Source organism: Pogona vitticeps, chromosome 2 (assembly GCF_051106095.1).
Source record: "Pogona vitticeps strain Pit_001003342236 chromosome 2, PviZW2.1, whole genome shotgun sequence".
Lineage (NCBI taxonomy): Eukaryota > Metazoa > Chordata > Lepidosauria > Squamata > Agamidae > Pogona > Pogona vitticeps.
Window position 1 is genome coordinate 274,640,016 of NC_135784.1, and position 16,523 is coordinate 274,656,538.

The following is a 16,523-nucleotide window of genomic DNA, read 5'->3' on the forward strand; positions in this document are numbered from 1 at the left end:
TGTTCTTCAGCACTAACTTGCAACTGTTGCCAGCCGGAGTCCAACCCCCTCTGCTAGGCCTCTCAGCAGACAAGCTAGATCACTGCTATTTCACACAGTTTTGCCTCAGCTTTTTTTCCCGCCAAAACAGGTTGCCTCAGAGCTTCCTAATCTAGTCCCCAGTTGGCACGTTCTTCCACTAGCGCACCTCCCCGTGAGGTACGCCTAGAAGATTACCTACGCGCCCTCAGATTGTCCCTGACTAGACCCCCCTTGCTCTGGGCACACTTGCCAAGGCTTTGCTGGACCACTGGACAACTGGACCAGTCGTATCCCACACGCTGGACACCAATCAATGTGACAACCCCAGACCTACTGGGATCTGCCACAGTTTCACTAAGCTGCCACCAACCATTCCCTATAAGAAGTCACACAGACCAGGGATGGATTTTTAACAAATAAAAGAACAAGGTTTATTTACATAACACACAGGGAAAATAAAATGATCAAATGAATAAGATACAGTAACGTGGCTTAGTCTCAATCATACATACACCAGTTTGGTTCACACAGAACACTTAACTTGAAGCACAGACCCTGAACCTATCAGTTCTGGCTAACCATACAGACACCTGAACCTATCAGGTTGGTACTGACTGACACACAGTAGTACCCTGTCTGACACACAGACTCCCACTCAAGCTTCTTCTCTCAGCTCTTCTCCAGCTTCTCAAACTTCTCCACACAAGCTCCCCACATATATATACAGTACAGCCCCTCCTCCTGATGTCCCGCCTTCCACTCCCCATAGGATGGAACTTTCCCTCCAACCCATGACAGACAGGTAACATCAGTGCTGTATGTAACAGGCCTAACTACCATGATCTCAAACCAAGAATCCTCCCTTACTAAATGACTGCAAAGTCTATAGAGGTCATTTTATTATGCTGCTTGCACAAGGGAATAAACAAAGCAGATATGAATGTTCATGGCAGAAGTAGGCAACCTGTGGCTTTCCAGAAGTTACTGTACTACAGCTCCCATCCCAACACAGTCAGTGGTGAAGGATGATGGGAGCTGCACCTCAAAACATCTGGATGAGCACAAATTGTTCATTTCTAGTATTAGGGTGTGTCCAAAGGCAGCATTATGTGTTTCTGTGCCTAGACAAACCCGGATTCATAAGCAGCAATTCACTGCTAAAACTACTTCGTGGCAGAACAGCTGAAAAAATTGTGGGAACTGTGAAAAGAAAATTGAGTCATACCAGATTCAGATTTCCTCCTTCCCAGAGATACAGCCACAAGACAGGTACAAAATCATAGCAGAACAAGGGTAGTCTTAAATAATGTACACCTTCCTTATGGAGTAGTTTGGATGCAGCACAGTTTCAGCTGGTCTAATATTAGTTCATTTTGGTTAGTTAGAATTACACTGTAAACTATCTATGCTTGATCTGCAACTTCCAGAAGTCCTAGCCTGCACAGTCAATGGTAAGAAAGCTGGGAGTTGCAGTTCAACAATATCTTGGGTGTCACACAGTGACACAGGTAGATAAGGCGATCAGGCACTCTCATTTCTTTAAGAACTTGCCATAGTTTGCTGTGGTCCACACAGTCAAAGGCTTTTGCATAATCAATGAAGCAGAAGTAGATGTTTTTCTGGAACTCTCTGGTTTTCTCCATAATCCAGCGCATGTTAGCAATTTGGTCTCTAGTTCCTCTGTCCCTTCAAAACCCAGCTTGCACTTCTGGGAGTTCTCGGTCCACATACTGCTAAAGCCTACATTGTAGAATTTTGAGCATTACCTTGTTAGCGTGTGAAATGAGTGCAATTGTATGGTAGTTGGAGCATTCTTTGACACTTCCCTTGTTTGAGATTGGGATGTAGACTGATCTTTTCCAGTCCTCTGGCCACTGTTGAGTTTTCCAAACTTGCTGGCATATTGAGTGTAGCACCTTAACAGCCTCATCTTTTAAGATTTTAAATAGTTCAACAGGTATGCCATCACCTCCACTGGCCTTGTTGTTAGCCATGCTTTCTAAGGCCCACTTAACTTCACTCTCCAGGATGTCTAGCTCAAGGTCAGCAACCACACTGTCTGGGTTGTCCGGGACATCCAGATCTTTCTGGTATAATTCCTCTGTGTATTCTTGGCACCGCTTCTTGATGTCTTCTGCTTCTGTAAGGTCCCTACCATTTTGGTCCTTTATCATGTCCATCTTTGCACAAAATGTTCATTTCATATCTCCAATTTTCTTGAACAGATCTCTAGTTTTTCCTGTTCTATTTTTTTGTTCTATATCTTTGCACTGTTTATTTAAGAAGGCCCTCTTATGACTCCTTGCTATTCTTTGGAAGTCTGCATTCAATTTTCTCTAACTTTTCCTATCTCCCTTGCATTTTGTTTCCCTTCTCTTCTCTGCTATTTGTAAGCCCTCGTTGGACAGCCTCTTTGCTTTCTTGCATTTCCTTTTCTTTGGAATGGTTTTTGTTGCTGCCTCCTGTACAATGTTACGAGCCTCTATCCAAAGTTCTTCAAGCACTCTGTCCACCAAATCTAGTTCTTTAAATCTGTTTTTCACTTCCACTCTGTATTCATAAGGGATTTGGTTTAGATTATACCTGACTAGCCCAGTGGTTTTTCCTACTTTCTTCAGTTTAAGCTTGAATTTTGCTATGAGAAGCTGATGATCAGAGCCACAATCAGCTCCAGGTCTTGTTTTTGCTGACTGTATAGAGCTTCTCCATCTTTGGCTACAGAGAATATAATCAATCTGATTTCAGTATTGCCCATCTGGTGATGTCCATGTGTAGAGTCACCTCTTGTCTTGTTGGAAAAGAGTGCTTGTGATGACCAACTTGTTCTCTTGACATAACCCTATTAGCCTTTCACTGGTTCGTTTTGAACTCCAAGGCCAAACTTACCTGCTGTTCCTTTTATCTCTTGACTCCCTACTTTAGCATTCCACACACCCCTATAATGAAAAGAACATCTTTCTTTAGTGTCAGTTTTAGAAGGTGTTATAAGTCTTCATAGAATTGGTCGATTTCAACCTCTTCAGCATGGGTGGTTGGTGCATAAACTTGAATTACTGTGATGTTGAAAGGTCTGCCTTGGATTCGTATTGAAATCATTCTATCATTTTTGAGATTGTATCCCATTACAGCTTTTTCCACTATTTTGTTGACTATGAGGGCTACTCCATTTCTTCTAGTAGATATAGTCTCGTTTAGTCGTTTAGTCGTGTCCGACTCTTCATGACCCCATGGACCAGAGCACGCCAGGCCCTCCTGTCTTCCACTGCCTCCCGGAGTTGGGTCAGATTCATTTTGGTTACTTCAGTGACACTGTCCAGCCATCTCATCCTCTGTCGTCCCCTTCTCCTCTTGCCTTCACACTTTCCGAATCGTATGAATTGAATTCACCCATTCCCATCCATTTTACTGACACCCAGGATGCCAATGTTTATTCTTGCCATCTCCTGTTTGACCACATCCAGCTTATCAAGGTTCATAGATCTTACATTCCAGGTTCCTATGCATGGCATTTGATTATGAGCCTCGTGGCATAGTGGTTAAAATGCTGTACTGCAGCTAAAACTGTGCTCATGACATGGGATTCAAATCCCAGGTAGCCGGCTCAAGGTTGACTCAGCCTTCTATCCTTCCGAGGTCGGTAAAATGAGTACCCAGCTTGCTGGAGGGGCAATGTGTAGCCTGTATAATTAAACTGTAAACCGCCCGGAGAGTGCTTGTAGCGCTATGGGGCGGTATATAAACCCATATAAACCCATGTTCCTTTTTATTATTTTTCCACCTTTGGTCATGCATTTCTTTATGGGACACCTATAGTGATGGATAAGAAGACTCCAACAGCCCTCTTCTATTCTATTACACTGAAATCTACATATCGTTATGTTATCAAGTAGATTGGCCATATGGCCTCCTTTAGGGAAGAAGGTTGTCCATTTAAAGAACTCTCCTTCCTTTTGATGAGCAGCACCCAACTCCCTACCCCCAAGTTATTCTGGTCAACCAGGAAAAATAGACACTTTGGTAAATATATTTAATCATTCATCTTTCATTTTTAAAAGTAAAATATTTGTTGGGGGAAGGTTCATTTTGTAAGAAAAGCCACAAAACAGATAAGACTCCTGATGATGACTGACAAAAAGGATATGGCATGGCATGTCAATTCTCTATGAACTTCAAATGCAAGGTCAGTCCCGAAGAGTGGATATCCTGGAATCACTGTTCAGTCCCAGGAACAGACATTCTGAAACCAGTGTTCAGACTATTCCTCTGAAATAACTGATTTTTGCTTAGACAGATATTTCAACAAAACTACAGTCACCTCTGTTTAGTTTCTTTCTACACATATGCATATTCACATTTTCAGCAAGCTGCAGCAAATACATGATACAGGCATATCCAAGAGCTATTAATTCGTAGAATCATAGAATAATATACTGTGCCATATTTATTTATTTGATTTATATCCTAACTTTACCTCAGTGCTGCGCCCCAAGGTGATTAAATAATCGCAATAGAGTACAACATGGCAAGTAGTACTGTACTTCCACTTAAATTATAGTAATAATGTCTGGATAGCTCCATGGTTTAGGTATCTGGCTGTGGAGCCTGAGGTCAAGAGTTCAATTTCCCACTGTGCCTCTTGCAAGCAGAGCCAGCCTGTGTGGCCTTGGGCAAGCTGCACAATCCCAGGGCACCCACAGAAGGGACTGGGAAACCACTTCTGCATACCTACCTAGAAAAACCCTGGAAAGAGTCAGCATAAATCGTGATCAACTTGACAACACACAGTTATTATAAATAATATCTAATTATGATATTTGCATAGATGTTAAAATTAGAATATGCAAATTCAGTGCAAAATGTCCTCCTTTTTGTGGATAGCATCCTCATTTTTATGTTGTCTGTCCTTTTTGGTAGTGGAGCAGTGATCATTCTCTAAACATGTCTGTTTCGAGCTGCTATAACTAAGTTATGTTTTTGGAGGTGGTTGTAAGGTGGGAAGACACTGCAGGAAAAATGAAATATGCAGGAAATTAGCATTTGAAAGCAAATGTTAGCATCACTGTTTCAATAAAAACTAGCAAATAGCTTGTTGATCTTATCATACTCCTTCCTTTCTTGTATAGGAACATTTAACAGTTTTACTAAGACAACTAGATATTTTTGGAAGGGAAAGCCAGTGCATTAGGTTGCAGGGGGGAAAAAATCAAAGAGATTTGTGGGACCTTAAAAACTACCCACTTTTACTTGATCTATGCCTTTAGCACACTGTAGCCCAATTCTTCATACACACTTCTCCCTTCATCAACACTGAAGGGAGTGCTGGTTCCCTGCGTAGTTCAAAATCCATATGTAAGTCTTTTGCCGCCATCCCCCAAATAACTAAAAAGTATAAACACAGCGGATGAGTTTACTGTATTAATTGTACAGCATGCCCCAGCACCTTCCCCAACCACCACATGTCGCTGCATTGCCAGGAGAGCGGGGGCTAGCTAGGCTCTTGCCAGCAACAAGGGCCTTGGTAAAACCTAGGCACACCTTTCCTGGACCACTTCCTGGAGATGAATAGCAACACAGTATTAATTGAATATTTATGTATTGGATATTTATTTATTTAAATATTTATCTATTTGTTTATTGGAATATTTATTTATTGAAAAAAATTTGTATAACCAAAGCCATACTGCTCAAATCCATGCAATTCAAGGTAGAAGTACAGAAGCAGTGTAATCTCTGTAGACATACATTCATATAAACCTGGGGAGGGAGGATGCAATGTATCAGAAATGCAATGCAATGTATCAGGAATGCAAATTCCATCAAGGACAATAATGACAATCTCTTTAAAAATGCATGAGGTGTTCACTTGTCCCTAGTACAATCAAAAGAAAAAGCACATGAGTTACACATTTCTGTTTATATAATGCCTGCTGCCTGGAGGTCAAAACTGCATTCTCAAACTACACTTGAAGATTAGTTATGAAAAACCATTGGAAACATATTGTAAGAAGACTTACATCAGACAAGCATAAAAGATAGTGAATTTTAGGAATTCACTATACAATGTTATGTTTTAATATGATGGTTAATGTAACCAACTACATTTATCAGCTAACAGAACACTTTTTTTCTTAAGCAGAAAACAGAGATCCTTCCCTTGATGTAACGCTAATAAAAGCAAAGAAAATGTGTAGTTTAGGAACAAGGCTTCAATGCTATGAGCACTCACACAGGAATACTCTCCATGAAACTGAATTAGCTTAACTTCCAAGATAACATGCCTAGGCTTGAACTGTGTAAATGCATGAAGAACAAAACTAGATTTTCAACTTTAACAGCAGTGATAGAAGCAACTTTTAAATGATAGCAGCCACCATTAATCTACTATGTTTCTGTTTGTAATAGTATTCAGTGATAATACTCAAGGCTTAACTACATTCAGCCCCAAATCTGATTTCAGTGTCAGGGCTTTAGAATGAAATATGTCAAAACCTAATGAAGAAGACAACGATGTATTTCCTATTAATTGCTCCCCAGTGTTCATAAGATGATGGCATGGATAGCAATGGAGATCAACAGTGCTACGCCTAGTAGTAGTACTAGGTATAATAGTACAGTACTAGTATAACAACAAAATAAACAAGTCCATTGCAACTTATGGAATTTTCTAGGTATACAGTACTGAGAAGTGATTCAAGAATCCCTCTGCCTAGTAGCTTTCAGTGATTGTATAGCTTACCCAAGCTAACATAGGTGGCAGGCCATTTGCCTGCTGTACATGTTCCAGATTATTCTGGCTGGCCCTTCCCCCAGGAGGTACAGTGGAATGTTGTACTCCATCACACTGAGCCATTCCATCTCTGTTCATTTCTACAATATTTACTTTTATTTGTGAAATGCATGTTCTGCCTCCACATAGATAACATTTGAACAAAATTCATTGTAATTTGTACTTAACAGCCAGTTCAGTTCAGGAAACAGGTGCCATATCTAGTCATTGTTAAATAAAAAGTATCCTTTGATCATGAATCTCTAAGCGCCTGTATTATATCAATCATTTTACAATTTCTATCAACTGTGATGGTCCACTTGCTTTATAGTTTATTATTCTTTCTCCCAGTGCTGTGTAGGTACACACAATGCATCAAGCTCCTTAAAAATAACTTCTCACACAGAAAAAAAATTGAAGGAAGTAAGAAGGATGATCAGGAGACTGGAAACCAAACCTTATGAGGAAAGACTGAAAGAAATGGGCATGTTGGTCTGTTTGTTTGAAATATTTTTACACCACCTGTCTCCCTGAAAAGGACCCAAGGTAGTTTACAACAAGGCAATATTTAAAGTTGAAAACAATGAGTATACCACAATGGTAAACATAATTAAAAGACATCATCTTGGGAGGCTCCAACACTGAAGGCATTCAAAAGATCATTGGACAACCATCTATCATATCTGCTTTGACTTGGATTCCTGCATTGAGCAATGGCTTTATAGGTCACTTCCAACTCAATTATTCTATGATTCTAAGAAGTAATGATACAACTCTCTGTGTGCGTGTGTTTCTCTCTCTCTCTCTCTCTCTCTCTCTCTCTCACACACACACACACACACACACACACACAGAGAGAGAGAGAGAGAGAGAGAGAGACCACCATTCATTCTCTATTTAAGCCATTTGATAAGACTCAGCACTAAACTGCTAGTGTACATTGTTAGTGAAGTATAGTAGGACTGGCATATCCACAGAGGGTCAGTTCCACCATCTGCCGTGGATGCATGAGGGAACCCTATAACCAATAAGCAAGGCAGCAAACAAAACGTAGCATATAGGGTTGCAGCAAACTGTAGATAAGTAAAACTATGGATATGGGGGAGGAGTTGTACTGCAATAGCAGCTGATGCAGCCGATAATTGAGTTTTTGACATTCAGATTATAAACAGCAAGTTCTGCTTAAGGGGAACAAATGTTTCTATATCTCCATGTAACTTTGTCTTTTTCATCATGCATCCCTCAGCAATAGAAATAGTAGATGAAAATTTTCTACATTAAAGAGCTTAAAAACAAAATGTAAATATGAAGCATACACAGATTTGGAGTATTTTGCTTTATCCTAATGGATGTATTGCTCAACTGTGGGATTTATTTGTTTTAAAATAGACAGAGACAAATACACACATGGAAATAAGTATGCAATTCTAACTGAACTGCTTAAATCCCATTAAGTCCACTTGTGATCCAGTTTCTATTAGAATTAAATAAACAATTTAAAATGAAATCTGGATTTGCTCAGAATTTAATTCCACTATTGTGAGGTAAGTAATTTTCAAAAACACATCTCTCTTTATCTGTTTCATTGCATACAACGAAAGCAAAGCAAAACAAAAAGAAAATAAAAATAAAAGTGCTGTGAAACCTCCAAAGACTAACAAATGTATTTCAGTGCAAACTTTCTTGCATCAAAATCTGCTTCATCAGACATTGCTCATGATCCAGATTAACAATGAACCTCAGTTTCTACCTCTGAAAACACCAGAATTCCAGAAACTTGAAAGTTAATATAGATTTCAACACAAGACATCCAGCCCCAGTTCCCACAGAGCAACAATTTTAAGAGGCCAGCTGCCAAGATAGTGAAATGAGATCTATCTAAGAGGCCAGCTATCTAGTTGTACATGAAAAAAATAAAACATCCCCTGAAAATAAGCCCTGATGTGTTTTTTGGAACAAAAATTAATATAAAACACTGTCTTATTTTGGGGGAAACATGGTACTTTTCAACTATTGTAATGCATCACTTAATCACTATAAAGTATAGGCCAGAATATTATATCCCAGATGTGCAGTTTCACATTTACACACATTTATGCTTGGCAATTCTGCAGAGTTGATGTTGCTTAACATCTGTCAATGAGGACTACATAGCACAACACAGTACAGTAGGCAGTATTTTTTTTAAAAGACAGAAATGTATTTCAGAAATTAAGAGAGCCAAAGGGTCACATAGGATTCTTCAGAGGGGAAACAATGCAGTATTATGCCACTTACCTAAAATTAATATTGAAAAAAGAAATGTGGGGCTGAAACTTAGCACTCCGTACCCAGCATTAATGCCCACCCACAACGAAATGGAAGCAAACTGCTTCCTAACCAGCTGGCAACTATTGTAAAAGAGAAGGCAGGAAGTGAGAAGCAAGAAGGAGAGGGGCACACTGTGATCAAACAGATCAAAATGGAGTGATCGAATGTCAACATGTAGTAGATTAGATTGCAATTATAAAGGCTGCAGGAATGTTTCCTTCTGATTGGAAGGAGTGATCTAATCAAGCTCCATCATTTCAAACTGTTCCAAAGCAACCCAGACTAGATCTCTCTCTGTTGCTAATGTAGCTGTACCCTAAGGCTTTAAAGGAATATAGGGGCTCTCCTCTCTCTAATGGATATGGCCCAGCAAGAGCTGCTTCTGGAGCAAAGCATACAAATAACTTTTTCCACTATCCCCACACCAGTTCCTTCCTTGAAATATAGATGAGGAGGGAGATCATGATTTATCATGATGTCCAATTATGGGAGGACTTAGAGCCTAAGGAAGTGACAGGGGGTTGTGACAAAAGAACTTGAGGATCCATCAATGAAAAGGCAGATAAACCTTGCTTTTATTGGCTGGATACCCAAAGATAGTTTCCAATTGGCACAAACTTACTGAAAGGTCACACTGCTAAAGATGGATGGCGGGCCCTTATTAAATGGATTGTCATGGGAAGTAGAAAACTTAGTAAAGACCTGGATCAGAAGAAGAACTGCAGCAACAAAGAGACTGGAAATCCCCCTCCTTCTCATATGGAAGGAATAGTGAGTGGGAGAGAGACATATCCACCACAGAGGTTGGACTTGCAGAGGCATAATGAACAAGCTTTCCCGATTGGGAGAATCTCAGAACTGGTGGTATGGGAGGGAGAGTTTAAAGGATGAGAGATAAGTACCTTGGTAAAGAGAAAAGGACAAGGGGGAGTAGCCAAAGCAGAGAGGGTTTGGGCTTTGCTTTATACCTGTGGTTCCCAACCGTGGGTCCCCAGATGGTCTGGGAGTAAATCTCCCAGAAACCTTCACCACTAGCTGTGCTGACCAGAATTTCTGGGAGTTGTAGTCCAAGAAAATCTGGGGACCACTGCTTTACCCAGTCCATTAATAAACAGTTGCCATCCATGTGAGTCCCAAAGGTTTTGGAAAACAACATAACCAGCACCAGCCATTTCAGCAAGCTGCAGTGGGAGATTTATTTGTTTGTTTGTTTGTTTTATTTGATTTATACCCCACCCATCTGGCCTAAAAGGCCACTCTAGGCGGCTACGATGTGATGAGAGGCAGGGCCATTCACCATGGTTGCTGAAAGACTACTTTATTTCCTCTCCTTTCTCCTCCTTTCCTTGGTCCTTTTGTGACAATGTATTTTTAGATTTTAAATCTATGTGAGAGACCTGCATTACAGGTTAAATGTTCTGGGAGACTTTTTTGAATGAGGAGTAGAATAAAAATATTTCAATCAATTAAGTTTTTTTAAATATTTTTGTCATTTAACATGTATTTTAATTCTCCATTACAACGAATTTTACATTTTAACAAATGTAGACAACATGTAACAATTCATTTTTAGAAATGAAAAACAATGTTTGGTTTTGAATGTTGTGTTTTCCTTCTGCCTATCAAATTTCCAGTACCCTTTTAAATGCATATTTTGTGAGTAGATTCACATTTGTGTTCATAAACAGCCCCATCCTATCTTCTTTGTATGTGTGGTTTAGCACAGCTATTGTGTGATTTACACATGTGGGATAAATGCATGTCTTATGTAAAGTGGATCAGAAGCCAGCAATATTCTTCCCTGACAGAATACTGTATTATAAATAAACTTAAATATGGGCTGTGAAACTTTGGATTCCAACACCAGGTGAAATCCAGTATTGAGCCAAGCTAAAGTGCACTCATTTAGATCAATGGAACCAACATTATGTGTGACTAACAAGTCCTATTCACCTCCGTTAGAACTGCTGCTGTATTTAGCACTGTTGATGGCTTCATACTACAGAACTGTGGTAGCTACAATGCATTACTTTGGTAGAACAGGCTTTCATGTAAAATTCAGATCTTACAAAAGGCCCAAGAACCTTCCAGCATGTACCACCAATCATATGCTATTTCCAGTCTCAAGCTAGCATGCCTCCATATAATGGTTCCTTAACAGCATAAGAGGGAGGCTGCTACTGAATTAATTTCCTGTTACTTGCTCCCTATAAGCATCACGTTGGTGGCTACTGGAACAAAAGGCTTGGTGGTCTGACTTGCCATGGTTCATTTTCTGTTCTTCTGGCAACTTACAGACAGAGAGAACTAGTGACCTACCTTTATAATCCGTGTTTTAGTGCAACCACTGCAGGTACCCAGACCATGCACTGATTTCATCTGAGTAGAAATCAGGTGATCTGAAAACCCAATAGGGTTTCCATCTGGTGTTATATAACTGCTGATGACTCTGGCCTGTTTTGTCAGAGTGAGCAACCTGTCACACAGTGGAGGCTGAGCTGTTCACAGATTGCTTGATTCCAAGCTCGAACCTCTACTGAACCATCAGCTTTAGTCCTCTGCCAACCCTCCTGTCTTGATATGTGCCATTTGATACTCAGCTTTATTTGTTTGTTTATTATACAGTGTATGAGCTACTTTCCCCCAGAAACTCTGTATAGCATGCATGACAAAACTCTCCAAGTCTTCTTTCTATGAGAGAAACACACACTGCTAACAGAGATCAACCATTATTATAGTAGCGTCTTTTATTTGTAGAACATTGTGGACCCATCCACAGTTCCAGATAGCATGTAGCATCATTATTGTCAATGTACAGAAGCTGCAGAAGCATCACTAATATAGAGTCAGTGGACAACACAATGCCAGCACAATAACATTAATTGCAGCTAAGCCCATATTAGGACCCTTGCAAGTGATACATGATCCTATTATGTCACACGGGGAGAGACTATTGGTTCCAAGTCCTTCACCCAAATGTGTGAGAGTAAACTGCAGTTAAATTATAGAATCGTAAAGTTCGAAGGTCATCTAGTTCAATCTCTTTCCAATGTAGGAAATCCAGTGCTAGAGCATTCCAGGTCATCCAACATCAGTTTAAAAACCTCTAATGGAGAAGTGCCTACTTTCACTGGAACTTTATAAACAGAGATTTAAAATCAGTCAGTTTTACTGTGGGGTTGTATTGTCAGACAGGTCCTGAGTTAGTTACGGAGAAATACTCCTGTTAAAGGCACATGATTTATTTTCAATTACCTATGTTAGAGATTAAGACATAGAACGAATCTCATTTTTACCAAGCTTTTGACCAACCACAGTTCCTAAGTGAAAGGAGGACACATCAAGGCAGGTAAAACATATGCTCTTTGTAGAACAGAAAGGAAGTAATATTTATTGCTCTGTATTAATCATTTGCATATGCAAACATAAATGCACAGAATTAGATATAGTTTGACTTGTGGGTGTAGAACTGGCAGTTTACTATAAGAATGGAGTATGCAGCAGCTAGACATTTTTGTGCCATGAGAGCTGCACTTTCATGCTAGATCTGCAAACTAAATATGAAAATATCTATGGCTATCTTGGTTATAGAAGTGGAAAAACAAACCTAAATCTTAAGGACATTTCGTTAGAAGTCCACTTGTGTTCAATACATGCACTTAGAATATTTACTTAGTCATTCATCACACAGGAATATGTGCTTGGCAAATACAGCTCTCATAGCACTATTTGTTTTCATTATAAGTGAAGCAATGGAAATATTAGTTTAACCCGTTCAAAATTTTAGTTTGATTTTAAAAGCTTGCAGCTCGGAAAGCATGTTTCTTCTAAGAAAAAAAAACTTCATTTTTCGAATGTGACTGACACCTGTTTGATTCCACGAGTCAAGGAGAGATGACTCAACACCTACTGAATGCAAATTCTTAGCTCAGGCTGTAACAATGCAGTACAAAAAGCAACAAGAGCTGACACCTGTTTTAGTGCTTTAACTCAGGATGCTTCAAGACAGAGCTTTTTACTGTGCCTCGCTCACGGAAGCTTACAGGAGGCCCAGATTACATATTCAGTTTACAGATTTCATGTGTTGCCTAATGTTTCTTCCATCTTTTATTACTTACCAGTGAAAATCTATTAAGGAAAAAAAATGATGCACAATACCTTTTAATTGGGAGCAGTTGAAGCCCTGTGTGAAAGCACCAAGCTGGGATTAAATATCTGATCCACTAGTACTGGCTCTACATATTATTTTGCAACATCTATTGCTCTTGTGTGAATAATATTATTTGTCCTCATTTTCTAAGTCAATCAAGCTCTTTACCACCTAATTCAGCTGTCTAGCTCCTCTACTCAATCTGTGAAAGCAAATCCATCTGTAAAGTTTAGAATATTTGTACTTCAGGTACACAACTAAAAATACATTGATATGTTCATTACCAAATGTAAAGTCTCTCAATTTTTTCATCAAGTGTCTAGTAACTAAACGGTTATTGATGACTGCCTATCTTGGAGATCATCTTGTACATCCAATCCTGAATCTGAACACCTGCTATAATAACCTACCTCTTTAAATCTTTGCATTATTTTATCTTTGCTCCTATAAAGTCTTCAGAGCTATATGTGATTCTGTACATGACTGAATATCTGGATCCATGATTCATGTTTATATTGGAACTATGTTTAAAGAAAGTAGCCAGCAAGTTATGACTTCTGATTTGTACTGACTGAAATCAAATTAATTTAGCTAAACAGCAGACCATATATAGATTGGCATACAAAGTGTTTTTTGCACAAAGAGCAGTTCTTCTTTTACTGGGCCATTTGTTTTATCTAGGATTAAACAGAGCTTGAAAGTGGCCAATTTATCTGTATCCAAGCACTTTAAATGGAAGACTTGAAGGCTTACACATCCCAACTATGCCATAAAACCTCACTCTATGGTCTTCAAAGCATTTGGCTTGTTTAAACTAATTCTAGAGGTAAAATGTTCTACAAAAGTATATATATCATAGCCAGTATAACAAAATATTTATGGAATAGTTCTTGTTTAAACTGCAAGATGGCAAAAATGCAGAATGATGAATTCTTTCTGATGAATAAGGATGTTACGCTTTCTGGACCACTTTGCCCCGTAGGCAGTGGCACATTTTTTGCTCTGTCTCACAGAAGCAGCACATTCCATGTTACTAGCAGTAAGATCAACAATGGAAATACACCATCATATGACACAGTGCACACTAAGTCTTCTTTTTCTCCCAAGCAGCTGAGCAAGACTATTATTCACAAAATCTTAAGCCTCAAAACTCTATCTGAGCAGCCCATGGATCCGATCTGTCACAGCTCCACCTTACACAAGTGTAAAAACAATTCAAAAATGGCTCTAAAAAGATTCAGAGTGCGGTACCTTGAAATTGGACTTGCCCACACTCATCTAGGAAGGTAAAAGATAGATCAGTCTATCATAATGATAGACTACGTGTGGCGAACTGCAGCAGTAGAATATACCCCTACTGGCACCCATGACTGTTATACGAAATCCCTTAAGTTTATTGAAAATCAATTGTCAGTGCGCCCAGAATTCAAGACACCACCGCAGGTGGTTTTCAGATGCACTTCTATTGCATGTCGGACTGAATGTCCCCTGGCCACCTTGGAAATGATTTCCAAAACGCTTGGAGTCTAATAAAAACTGGCCACTGCTCAGAAGCATCAACGGGCTAAAGGACTGTCGGGCTGGGGACAGACCAGACCCCGTACACGTTAGCCCCGATCTTTACAAAACATGAAGAACCTGTATTTATTCCGTACTTCACCACGAGACGTCCGGCAAGACAGACAGGGCAGGGGCAGAAATGGGGCTTTAAAGCGCTCCCCTTCTAAGAACCTGAAACTCGGCAAGCTTCGTGCCCCCCCTACCAGCCTTACAAAGTCAGCCCCTGCCTGGAGATCTTCTTTTCCTCCCCGTCCCGCACTCGTCATCGTCCCGCTCACACAGAAAGGGGGACGTCCAGCGCAAAACTTCGGGAGAGAGAGAGAGAGACGGGCGGCTGTTTGCTGTCCCGAGAAGATAAGACTCCGCAAAGGCCCTCCTGCGGGGGTGGGAGGTGGGCGCGCGCGAAGAGGGATCTGGATCTGCGCGGGCTGCCGCTCCTGCCGCGTTTCGGACCTCCGCGCCCCTCCCCGCCGCCCCCCATGCCCAGGTTCTCCTGTCCCGGGGCAGAGCGCACGGGGGTGGACGGGTGGAAGGGCGGGGGCGGAGACGCTGGGGGGGAGGGGAGGGGAGGGGGGTCAGATCGCTACCTGCTTGTCCAGCGCCGCGTCCTTGGCGCTGACGGCAGACCCCCCCTTCGGGGCCGGCGCCCTTTCGCAGGTGCAGCCTTCCAGCATGTACATGCCCGAGGGTCGGGCGCTCTGCTCGCTCTCGAAGTAGAAGAGCATGTTCTGGTAGAGCGCGAACCACTTGTCGTGCCAGCGGCTCGTCTCCGCCGTCTTCTTGCTCAGGTAGCCCCGCCGAGTGCCTTCCTTGCGAGCCAGCACGGCCAGGTACAAGGCGTGCCCCTCGTTGTAGCGCACGCTCTTCTGCATGTTGCCTCTCCGGCGCTCGGCGGCGTCCAGCCGGCTCACGAGCTGCCCTGCGTTTCTGCCCCCCCCGCCCCCTCGCCGCCTTTTTCCCTTCAGTGGGAGCCCGTCGTCCAACAGCCGCCGCCGCCGCCGGCGCGCCTCATGACCGCGCAGACGAGGCGAGCCAAGAACGCTCAAGCCCGCCGAGCAGCGGCTCCCGAGACGCACCGCTGGAGACCCCCCGCGCGGCGCTCTCCTCAGCCCGGGGCGGCTGCCGCGGCCCCTGGGCGCTACTGGAGACCTGGGCTCCCGCGGGGCTCTTCCACTTCCACCCGGAGGGGCTCCAGCCTCCTCAAGGACGCCTGGCGCATCCCCTCGTCTCCTGGCCAAGCCTCGCCGCCCCTTGGCCCACCAAAAAATTTTAAAAAACAAAAGTTCTGCGAGGAGCGTTTTCCCACGCGAGCCTCTTCCCGAGATCAGCCTGGCGCCAAGCTCGCTCGGTGGTGCCTTCTCTCTTCTCCTCCTCCTCCTCCTGTGCGCAAGCCCCCCTTTCCCCCCCTCTCTCTCACACACACGCACTCGCGCACTCCGCTACCGCCAGGAGCCAGAAGGGGAAATATCACGTGGGAGATCAACTGTAATCGGCTTGGAGACCAATTTAAAGAGCAAAGTCGCCGCCGCCGCCGCTGCCAGAGCGCCTTAGAGTGCGCGCGCTCTCGCGCCCGTGACAGAGAGACGCGCTTTCTTTCTCTTCCTCTCCCCCCCTCCCCACCCCGCTTTTCCCGCTCTTTGCTGGCCGTCTCCGGCGTTTACTTTCCCTTTTTTCTTTCCGCCCCCCCTCCCGCGCCTCACTTTTCTTTTTTATCTC

At 42.1% G+C, this 16,523-nt stretch overlaps 1 protein-coding gene across 2 annotated transcripts in view; it reads right to left on the reverse strand.

The window, feature by feature from the left end:
- RASGRF2 (Ras protein specific guanine nucleotide releasing factor 2) overlaps positions 1-16,202 on the reverse strand; it is a 126,279-nt gene extending 110,077 nt beyond the window's left edge. Inside the window, exon 1 of one of the 2 annotated variants that reach the window (XM_020790294.3) lies at positions 15,395-16,202. In XM_020790294.3, coding sequence (XP_020645953.3) covers positions 15,395-15,679 — 285 coding nt within the window. In that variant the 5' untranslated portion in view covers positions 15,680-16,202. The remainder of the gene's footprint in view (positions 1-15,394) is intronic. The other variant, XM_020790295.3, reaches the window with a different exon arrangement.
- Positions 16,203-16,523: the final 321 nt, after the last annotated feature.